Source organism: Haemaphysalis longicornis, unplaced genomic scaffold (assembly GCF_048455015.1).
Source record: "Haemaphysalis longicornis isolate Haplotype H1 unplaced genomic scaffold, Haemaphysalis longicornis Haplotype H1 scaffold_1, whole genome shotgun sequence".
In the NCBI taxonomy this organism is placed as follows: domain Eukaryota; kingdom Metazoa; phylum Arthropoda; class Arachnida; order Ixodida; family Ixodidae; genus Haemaphysalis; species Haemaphysalis longicornis.
Genome location: NW_027526203.1, coordinates 38,407,727 through 38,419,218, shown reverse-complemented (window position 1 = coordinate 38,419,218; position 11,492 = coordinate 38,407,727). Strand labels below are relative to the sequence as shown.

The 11,492-nt window shown below is 50.2% G+C and overlaps 1 protein-coding gene across 1 annotated transcript; it reads left to right on the top strand.

Moving 5' to 3' along the window:
- The first annotated feature begins 272 nt into the window (after nt 1–272).
- Nucleotides 273–10,452, top strand: LOC144164762 (uncharacterized). The gene is made up of 3 exons (XM_077695063.1): nt 273–281; nt 3,494–3,662; nt 10,220–10,452. Exons 1-3 carry the CDS (start codon nt 273–275, stop codon nt 10,450–10,452), a joined length of 411 nt encoding a protein of 136 aa, XP_077551189.1.
- Nucleotides 10,453–11,492: the final 1,040 nt, after the last annotated feature.

The following is an 11,492-nucleotide window of genomic DNA, read 5'->3' as shown; positions in this document are numbered from 1 at the left end:
CATTTTTTTACTACTCCTGTTTCGAATGCATACAAAATGCTTGCATGTTTGAACAAATTGGTCTACTTCGGCACAAATTTCAGCACCCAAATACCATTTTTCGCCTAGGTCGTCGAGCGGCGCAGCACCTTGTATAGTTTATGTTGCTACCAACAGATGGCGCCGCTGTACGAAACAAATCCAAAACAGTGACCAATCGTGGGGCCACTTTTTGATCCATGGGACCTATGGGAAGTTTTGCAACTCCTATAACAAGTTACTCTGGGCCCGTCATGGCCAATGTGAACATCACACACATGGTTGAGGATGCTCCGCCCCATGCTCACAATGAGCTCGCTGTCGCTTTGACCCATTGCAGCCACAAGTACAAATGGTTGCCTATGGGCTGAATCCGAGAGGCACGGAGCTTCTTCTTGATGCCTAGGATATGTATACATGCAGAAGCCCATTCTGGCCATGCTTTCGAAATTTCTAGCCGCTCGTAGCTAATGAAGTTTAGGACGCTCACCCTTGGCAATGTGCCAAATGTCGAAGTAGTAAGTACATCATCCCATGCGTCTTCAGCCTGCAGCACCGCCTCATCCTTAGGAGCCGGTCTGAAGAAGAAAAATGTGAGCCACATGAGCTGTTTATACTCAGAGCCAGTGAGTTTAGTTGGGCTTTGCACAGTTTTCTAGAAGGATATTTGTTACAGGTGCTAAATGTATTAATCCTGATAACTACGACCACGCACATTTTTGTCACCTGCATAGGGGCAGCTAATACTAAACATATGTCTTGAGGGGCCCTTACCATGAGATAGGTTTGGCACCTTTGGGCTGGAGAAAACTTTTAGAGGAGAAGAAAGGGGGCGGGGAATATTTTCTAGGGAATATTTTCCTTTAGCGAGAAAGTACAATTGAACACTACTGTAGACGGCTGTTTTTGAGCAATGCGGTTGAGCAATACGGTTCTTGAGCAATGCGTGACTTCAGCAACCATGTGGAGCCGGTGTATAGCGCGGGACATGGGCAGTGCATAAAACCACGCGATTTGTCGTCTGACGTATCGTATTAACGGTAGGATAGGACTAGTTTTGCGGCGGAGTTATCTGGCATGCAACCGGAGTCCAAAATCAAAGCTGCTTCGACAGTGCCGGAATAGCGCAGTGGGATGAACATCGGCATCATAACGGGGGGGGGGGGGGGGGGAGAGGAGGGATCCAGGTTCAGCTCGGGCTGCGGAAAGCGTTTTTAAGTGCGAATGCACTTCTTAAGCGACCCTGAATCACGCGTCCACCGCCGCCCGTCCATCCGCACCACATACCCACTTAGGGCGATTGGCCAAGAAGAGTTCCTAATTTCTTTGGCACATACCCACTTAGGGCGATTGGCCAAGAAGAATTCTTTCGCATCACCCGTGCATTCCCACTTCCCCATCGACGACTGCTGCTTCGCAGGAAGCGGAATACTGGGCGAGTACTGCGGCGTCTACCTCGTCGGTCACGTCTACGCGAACTTCGTGTCGCACGCCGTGTCCACCTCGCCGGTCAGGGACGAGTCGCCGTACAGTGCCGTCTACACCGACGCGTACTCGGGCGACGGAATCGTGGTCGTCACCCTCTACCTCGCGCCAAACATCTCGCGCGACGACGTCGTCGAATACGTGGACGCGGCGATGGAGAGTGTGGCCAGGCGCGTAACGCCCTCGGACCCGGTCGTGGTTGTTGGGGACTTTAACGTGGACGTGCGAAAGGGCGGCGAGTGGTTGATGGAATACATGCTCGCCAACCACTCCATGACGTGCCTACCGCTAGAGGCTCCCACCACCATCAACGGCAGCTACATCGACCTGGCCTTTGCGAGGAACTGTCTGATACGCGCGGTCTTGCAACAACTCTTGACCGTACATTTCAGTGACCACAAGGCGGTCATAATGACCGTCAACTACAACGACAACACCAACAAGTGCTGAATAAAGAATACTGTCGTTTCACTTTACTTGCATGTGTGTGTGATCTCCTCGAACATACACTTTAATTCACCAAGATTTCCAGAGAACGACTAACGGGGTGTGTGAATCCCCCCTTGATCACGCGGGGGTGTTAAATGCAACTAACGGGCGAATGCCAACACAGTTCAACCTAACTCCCCCTCATAGCATCACCCGTGCATTCGCACTTCCCCATGCTCCCCTTCGGGGAAATGCGGGTGAATTTTTTAAATGTTTTCTGAAGATAACCTCGCGTTTCATCATCATCGTTTGTCCTGCCATTGTGTAAAGTTGGCTTTGCTGCAGTGCGTTTTAGTGTTCTACCAGTGAGGAATACAAAGCTTCGCTCTTAAAAAGACACCATCTGCGAGAGAGGTTTGCGTGCACACGAATGGACTTCGGAGCCATGGAGCAAACCGGGAGAAATGCGCTAGAACTGCCAGATGCGAGCGAGCAGAGCAGCATTAACAGCCACAACGCAGGACGGTAGGAACGTGCCATTGCGAATTTCCTAATAAACGTCGCAATTACACCGGTCGCGAGGAGAACAGCCCCGGTTGTAGTAGCTAGTATGCGACCAATCGCATACCATTTCTAGATCACAAGCACGCCACGCCAAGAAGTGGCGCTCGCCGGAGTCGGCCGACGCTGAACGGTTCGACGTCCACAGCTGAAGGCTTAGCCGTAAAATCAGAAGACACTGACGCTATTGAACGAAGATTGACTGGGCGACAACCGTCGCCAGTTTTCGCAGTCTTGCGTGAAACGCGATGACGCGCAACGCTGTCGCGCGTAGGGCATGCGCAGGCAGCACTTGGAAAATTGTAAACAAGCGGTGCGGGAAAGCTGGATACGAACATGACGTCGCATACGGCTAAAGCTCCCTGAAGGGCAAGTGACTTTCACGCTGCCCCCCCCCCCCCCCCCCTGTGTTTGTCTTGTCATGGTAACCGTATTGGAGTTTCCTTAATTGAATTCAATTCTCCCGCTTTCACACTGTTGACTTGCCAGCTTCTCGGAGGTTTTGCCACTGAAGTAACAAAGAAAGCTGGGCCAGTTGGTAAGGTTTCATGGTCAAAGGAAGCGCGAAGAAGCAACGACAACCGGGAGGAACAAATATAACGGGATGGGGATTTTGTTACTGTTGGGCTTGGTGCTCGAGCAACAAGATGCTCGAGAGGCTCCACCGCGAGCCCTTGCTGATTTCGTGGTAAAATATTGTTGTTAACCCCTATTTTCCTTGACATCGCAAAAATTACGGCTTCGTTTATTTTCAATTACAGGGACATTGGTAGTGTCAGCAATCTATTGATATCTTGCCTCCAGTATGCCTACTTGCCAACACTGAGCAGTGTTGACAAGTATGAAGTGTGCTACCAGATTAAGGCCTTTCAAATGTGTCGCCTATATAAACCTGTTCAACAACTGCTTTAGCTTTTGGCCGGACGATTCAATCGAGTGGCGTGCAGGCAGACCGAAATTATTCTCGCGGGTTTAAGCAAGAGGTTCACGGTGCTCGCAGGCGGAGCGCTGCTTCTCGTGTGGCCAGTGCGGCAAGCGCTTCAAGCGCTCCTCGACGCTCTCCACGCACCTTCTCATCCACTCGGACACGCGGCCGTACCCGTGCCACTTCTGCGGCAAGCGCTTCCACCAGAAGTCCGACATGAAGAAGCACACCTACATACACACCGGTCAGTGCTGCTGTCGCCGCCGGCGGCTCCTATGCTGTGTTTGACAGCCGCATGTCACTATTAGTTGCACTTGAAAGCACTCGCTCTGAGAAAAGAACGTGTTCCCACTCCAGCATGATGTGCATGATCAGTGAGCCAAACTTGAACATGCCCAATATTTATCCAGTTTTTCTTAAAGACGCAGCTTTTTAAAACACTAAGAGATCCAGTGAGGCTGACTTAATTGATCGGAACAATTCTGTTAGCAAATTACTGGTGACATTCATTCGTCTCCACCCTGACTCTTAGAGGAAAAGGATCATGATCGTCTTCCTCAACGGAGAGGTGTCATGCGAGTAGGAGAAGCGGCCAGTTGAAGAGCAGGGCACCTTATTTGAAATTCTGCCTGCGTCGACGAACCCAAAAGGTTCCGTTGAAAATTGCTGCATGGGCCTGGACCGAGGTTTCAATATGTAAACACAGCTTGATAAAAAGGAAACGCGCATGCCTACTAGAGTGATTCCGCCATTGCTTATCCACGTACTTCCGGCTGAATATGGCTTGACACAGTCCCTGCTCCTTCTTTTCATATTGCGACCCCATTACACGGTATACATTCTAGGATAGTTGCCTCCAAATGAGGCTCCTCCGTGGCGTCAATGCAGGCTTCGTGGGAGGACAAATGTGTGTTACATCAACGGCCCGTAGCGGTGAAACTCGGCAGCTACTATGCGTGCACTTAAATCGTTGTAGAATTTCACAGTGGCGGGGATGGCGCCAAATGCCGCTGTGTTGTGTTATACTTCGGTATACTCGTGTTAGGGGCTGTGCAATTTAAGGGTACCTAAGATGTCACTAATTTCGCCATGTTGGCTCAGGGGCTCAGATCGCAGTATTAATTCCGGGAGGCTGAAGGGCGAGAGCGCCCCTGTGGGCGACGCCTTAAAAATCTCTAGGTGAAGTAAGTTACTCCGTAGCACTTCTCCACTCGACTCTGCATTAAAACAGTGCATCTTCGCCGCCAGTTGTCCTGTTAAACTTGAAGGCATGGGTTCGACTCTCTGTCACGGCTGCTGTCTTCCTCCTCCTCCTGCTGCAAACCTCGCTATCATGCCCGTGGGAACTATTCGTGGGATAAATAACTTCATGAACACAAGAGTCATCCGCCGCTGCATGAGTAATTCCTCAGTGTCTTTCCCTCATCTTGCTGCATTAGACCGTGCGCCCTCAATTACTGCAATTCAAAACCACCTAAAGAGGTATGTATTCATGAGTTGCTGGAAACTTTTTTGGGGTTGAATGAACACGTTCGAAGGCGAACTTTTTTTTATGATAAAAGTCCTTCCACTCAGAACCCCGTACTCATTCGAGGTGGTATACACTCCGCAGTTATACCAACAGGCCTTTCAGGTGCGAAGCCCCTTAGGGGCTCGGGCTGTCGGCGCCTCCTGTCGTCGTCGTCTCATGTAGTCACGCTACTAAAACACCGGGACACTCGTTTTCCAACGCCTCCCGCTAGAACTTAAGGTGTACTAAAAAAGTGTATAATGAATAAAACCGGTTCTGAATAAACCAACATGATTTAAAGCCTTGTGGTACGCTGCCTATCCACTTCAGTAATCATCAATCACAAGCAGAAGCTGTTTGTAGACGTGTTATAATTTGTGTTGCACTCTAATACCCACCGGCTCTCGACTCTAGGCCTGATGGGGTCTGTTGGGGGGTCGAAGCAAGAAAAGGCAGCGGAGAGTTGGGCGAGTTGGTTGGTTGGGGGTTGGTTGGTATCCCCTGTTTAGAAACAATGAGTAGTTTCCTCGCAATAAGAAACTTGCTCAACCTAGCTAGTGATGAGGAATACCCGGGGCGAAAGCTCTGTGAGTTCTTCCTTGGCACTGACCGAGCATTGTTTTTCGATGGTGTGCGGCTAGGACCCTCAGCCGAGCAGCCACCCCCGTTTTATAAGCACGTCATAAAGTCGTTCAAAAATTTGAGAACGCAACTCCCTGACATTGACGTCTTCAACACACCGCCGAGTAAAATTTGCGAAACCCTCGCAGTGACGCAGCTCACTCAGGACCAGCTCCGAAAGAGCAGGGCGGTAAGGTGGAAGCAGCTGACGGCCTCATTTTTACCGGCCGACGTCAGAGATTTCAGCTGGCAACGCGGCTGGGGGGTCCTGCCCACGGCAGACCGCATCGCAAAATGGGGTGTGGCGTCCTCCAACAGGTGCCCACAGTGCGGGCAGCGTGAAACTCTGCAGCATGCGATTTTCGATTGCAAGGTTGCCAGGACCTACTGGAAATTGTTAGCTCGGATGTTTGGACACAAACTCGACGCACGCACAAAGTCGTGCGATGCATTTGTTCTGTTTTTACTGTGCGTTGGTGCCCAGATCATCTGGAAAAGGCGCGGCTTTGCGGCTCTCAGAGCGCGGCCGCAAAAGTACATGTTTCCAATGCTTGGGAAAATGCGCTCGCGTCTATTCTATCACCTGGAGGCTAAGCTCGCCGCGCTGGGGGAAGAGCAGTTCCTTCAGCGGTGGTCCACACAGTTTATCCGTGTTGTAAACAAACAAATAGAAGTGTCTATTCGACCCTATTGACTGTTGTATTAATCTTGACGTGTTGTCGTGAGCTTTCGAGGATGTGATCTACAGTGGTCTTTCAGAGTAATTGTGCTTCTAATAGTGTGAGTGCTAGTGAACTGTGTAGAACTGTGGAGTGAACTGTGTGTGTAGTGAGTGGTCTAGTGAGTGAAGTGATACAAGTAGTGTGTATGGTTTAGGCGACCCGTGTAGTATTGAGCACAGCGGGTCTTTGTATCGGCTATTAATAAATTTTCTTGAAGAGATGAACTCAGGACGAAAAAGTAAACGTATCATACACCGTACCGCTCCAAGTTTGGGGCTTGCACGGTATCAACTGAGAGAACAGTGTCCGGGCACACCCCTAGGCAAACTATTCGTAGTAATTGGCGATTATATACTATGGCGTAATCGCTGCAGGGCTCTAGCACAGAATCGCAGGCTACGTATGCAGTGGCCCTTGCTTTCCTTTTTCAGACAACACCTCGTGACCTTTTTGGAAGGCGAGTTGGCCCTTCTGGGTGAGGAAGAGTTTCTGCGACATTGGTCTACCCGGTTTATCGAGGTTTCGAACAAAAGGGTTTTCATGCCAGTTTTCCAGACCTGTGTCCTTAGGGATTTTCGTTGTAACAAGTTATTTTGGTGTTAGAATTGCGTGTTAGTGCGGTGCAGTACCCGTTGTGACATAAAACAAACCTGTACTGTATATTGCTGCATTCTTGAAGCGAATGTGTTTTTATCATTGTTTACCTCGCATGTTAATCTTTTGGTTGTAAGCAACTCTAAATTGTTTGTATGTTAATCTTTTGTCTACAATCAACTTGAAGCTGTTTATGTGTTTCTGTAAGTGTCTGTTACTTGCAGCCTTCGCGCTCTATTAGTTTTGTAGCAACTGGCGCTGCACTTGTTTAATTGTTTCTGGTTGTTACGCTGTATCATTGATCCCAGGATTTTTTTATAATAAATTTATCCTTTCAAAACGACAAAACACACAAGAAAATGCATACTTACTTGGTGCGGGGCCTCGTTTATCTCCGAGGGCGAGCCTCTAAAGCGAGGCGCGGGCATCGAACTGCGCTGCGTTGACCGCTGCCACTACCCCAAGCGGGGCAGATGTGCGCGCAATTTGCTTAAATCCGGCTCAACGCGAGAGAGAGCGCTACCGCCTTAGAAAGCGCGCGATTGCTCCTCCCACCGGCGCTTCTCCGGCGCCCAATCCGCGCACGCCGTGTAGAAAGAGAGAGACTTACACCCTTTAAATACACTATACACGGCATGCTTCGACCGTCCCCAGGTTCCACGTTAGTGGAGATATCCCGGGATTTTTTCTACCTTTCCACCCTTCATGCGAAACAAAAAAGTGTTGAACTTAAGCGCCACAGTGTCCTCACTGAAGCGCGAGCCACATGCACGGCTGCAACATGCCATTGACATGCGACTGATCGTTACGACGGTCGCCTCGACTAATCGTACGCGCAAATTTGAGACACATAATCCGATGCATGCGTGCGATGCGTCATCGGCGTCGCTTCGCCCACTGTTTTCGCTCCATGGTTGCCTCCTTGTTTAGTGCACTCCGGGCGATTTAACGTGCAAGGGAAATCTCAGCAGGAAATGAAAACATTTATGAATTTGAAGTAAAAATGAATAGTGCTATTACGTTATACATTGCATTTTACATGCTCAGTAAAGCGGTATGGGGACGTTTAGCACCGAATATTTCGCTCGTCCATGCTGTTGGTACCGCTGGAAACTTATATGTCTACCAGGGGATTGTATTGACGGCGGAGAGCGCGCGGGTGAGCGGCGGCGGCGGAGAGCTGCTCCCCACAAAATACTCGAAACTGCCACTGGCGCCACCTCGGGGCTTTGAAAGAAACTTTCACAGTGACGTAATTATGACGACACCTTCGGGCTTTCATTGGCTGTGGCCGCACGACGGTCGCAACGATAGCACGACTGCATCTGGCTCGCCAGTCGCACGTCTTCAGCCTCCTCCGACCAGCGTATTACGCCAAAACTGGTCCTAACGATCAGTCGTAACGATCAGTCGCATGCCATTCGCATGCTCTATCGTGCATGTATGTCGCGCTTGAGGGTTGACTGGGCTTCGCAGACGGCACGGAGAGGAAATAATCATAGTCGCGAATAGTGTGCATAACTATAATTCAGCAATTAAACTCTCATGGAGTACTTCACTTGGACACCACAGGTAGGACCACGCAGAAGTGGCTATATTGTTGTATGGTGGCTGATTAGCATGGCTGATGGGATTGAAAGGTATCCATTCACGTTACTGGGTCTTTCAGGTTGCGTTGTAGTATTGTCGCGGTTATCCCTAGATAAATACCTGAAAATAGCGAAGGTAATGCGTTCTACTTATTTTTAGTGCTAGTGGTACGGCGCCACCCGCACAGGTGTCTTAACCGAGGCAATAGTCTGCAGGAGGATAGAGTTAATGTAAGTCTGATGCACTGGAATATCGGGGTGGATTGGCCACACACAGACTGCAAGGTTCTGCGCCCGTTTTTTTTTTGTTTTTTTTTTTTTTGGAAAAGAGTACTTCTGATTCAACTACCAATTTATTTACCGGTGATTGCCACAAATTAAACGGATGTAAGCGGGGGCAAAACTGTTCGGTTTCTCCGCAAAGGTGGTCCGAAATAGCCAGCAGTACAAGACACCGACACGCAGTATTGATTGTAGGGTTTAACGTGCCGACGCAACGCAGGCGATGACGCGCGCCGTAGTGGAGGGCTCCGGATTAATTTTGACCACCTGGGGATCCTTAGCGTGCGCCGAAACCTCGTACCCATGGGCGTTTTTGCTTTTCGCCTCCGTCAGAAAAGCGGCCGCCGCAGTAGGGAATTGAACCCGCGTCCTCATGCTCAGCAGCACAACGCGTTAGCCACTGAGCCACCGCAGCGGGTCCGACACGCAGAAACGAAACTCACGGCCTCGTTCACTGTGTGGGGCGACGTGAACAAGCCTAGGAAAGGGCACGCTCTAGTTTAATCTCCTTTGGAGAACACAACGGGGTTGGGCTGTATTTTAAGCTGTCTACATACTTTGCACTGGAACCTGGGCCCAAAGGATTGTTTGAGTATCCAGACTTAGCTAATTAGTCCGTGATGTTTCTTCCATGCGTTCATCGAGCCCAGTAAACGGTGTAGACGCAGCTGGAGCGTTATGAATGACCCTGCAAGTGAGACACTCTTTTCCGCCAGGTGGGGATGAAGGAAATATTCTTTATTAAAGCTAAAATTGGCGGTCGAGTCCTTATTCCGAGAGTGCGTTGCACTTTGCTGTCGTTCTTGCTCATTGTGGTGTGCTGCACTTTCCAGTTCACGCTGCGCTTTCGTGACCATGGCGGACAGCATTTTCCTCCGGTCGCTCCAGATGTTTCCTCACCTTCTTGGCAGATGTATAGCGTATGGTATATATGTCCGCCTCTATGCCACAGTCTGCGCCTTGAAGCAAACAGTCTTTCGGTAATATTGCGTGAAGTGAGTTTTGTACTTGTGTACCCTTCGTTTGTATTCTGCACAGTGTTATTTTCCGTTGCTGGTTGTTTACCGAATGGCGCACACTCAGTGCGGCCTAGCCAATAGTGCTGCCGTGTATCTGAATACGTGGTCAGCATATTGGAGCGGCTGCAGCTTGTCCGCGTGTTCTCGTCCGCGTGGGGTAGCAGTGCTTTGGCTGTGGTGTGCGCGCCTTTATTCCCCTGTATGAGCTGGTGTGTTGATGCACATATGAGCGTTTTTGTCATCCGGTTTCCTTGATTCTCTTCAGGGTCCTAGCGGCTTCCCGTTCCGGCACTTTTCCCCTGGTATAGATCCTGCACGCTTCATGACAGTCTGCTATTATATTTGTGCGTTTCTGCATGCGTGGTTATTGCGAACTCACAGCTGTCGAACTCTTACGTGAGGGCCACAAAGCATAGCTGGCGAACAGCGTCTCTTCTGGCTTCCTTTCCCCTTCCACTGTGCAGGCGAGAAGCCCCACAAGTGTGTGGTGTGCGGAAAGGCGTTCAGCCAGTCGTCCAACCTGATCACGCACACCCGCAAGCACAGCGGCTTCAAGCCCTTCGCCTGCCGCCTGTGCGGCCGGGCCTTCCAGCGGAAAGTGGACCTGCGCCGCCACACTGACTCGCAGCACTGCGCCACGGCCGCCCTCGGCCTGCCGCCTCCTGCCCGGCCACACCCCGCAGCTGGCGCACCCTGAACCCGACTCGTCTGCCCCGGTGGCGTCATTGTGGATGGTACGGACCATCCAAGAGGCCTGCGGCATAAAACGCCATTCTTCTGCATTGCGTAGGTTTTTCTGCTGGGCCTTGCCGGAACATACTTTCGCTTTGCAGCCGTATGCACGTGCCACAAGGATTCACCGATTGACCCTTCCATCGCCAGCGGCTGCCCCTTGAATATCGTACTTGATGCGCTCCTTTCCCGTCATGTGACATCGCCTGCACCCCCTATAAATGACCGCCTCCAGAAGTTCACTTTTAGTGGGCACGGCGGACCCGGAGAAGACATGCGGCATGAAGCGCAATTCTTCTGCATTGTGCAGGTGGGTGTCCGCTACTGTACAATTAATATTGAATGCCCCGGTCTTTTAGTCCTGCCGTGCCCACAGCAGTGCCTTTGTATTGCATATAATGCCTACTCCGTATGCTCATTACTCTTGTGCGGGGATGTTGAGCTGGACCCAGGGTCGAAGATAGAGAAAATGCTCAAGGAGCTACTAGATGGTCGGACCATAATCTCCGGGTAATGCTTCGGTAAAGGCCAACAAGCGAAAGTGGAAAAAATCATTTCCTATTGGAACTCGCTTTTTGCCGAATTTTGAAAAACGAAGTGTCATTATTCCCGCCCTTGCGAAAACAGTAGCTTCGCTTGAAGCTAAAATGACCGATCATGAAGACCGGAGAAGACGGCCCGGTAGTTTTCGGCAAAACTTGGTAGTTTTCGGCATACTTGCGGAACCTGAAGAAATCGAGAAAGAAGCAGTTCTCACTGTCGTTTTCGCAAGCAAACTTGAGGAGAATAGCAAAGGAGTAGGTAGAATTCGGCCGGTTATTGTATATTTCTAAGATTACAACGAAAAGCAGAGTCTTCTCGAATGCTCATAAGCTAAAAGGGACGGACATATCTATTCAAAACGATTGCTTACAGGAAACACTACGCTAACTGAAGCTGCTTTGAGATGGCTCGAAAGAGGAAAATAAACAAAGCAAACAGGTTGATCTAGTACTCTATAGACTT

Coding starts and splice junctions, on each gene's coding strand:
- LOC144164762 (XM_077695063.1), top strand. Junction 3,663..10,219: donor GCACACCTACATACACACCG/GTCAGTGCTGCT, acceptor TCCACTGTGCAG/GCGAGAAGCCCCACAAGTGT.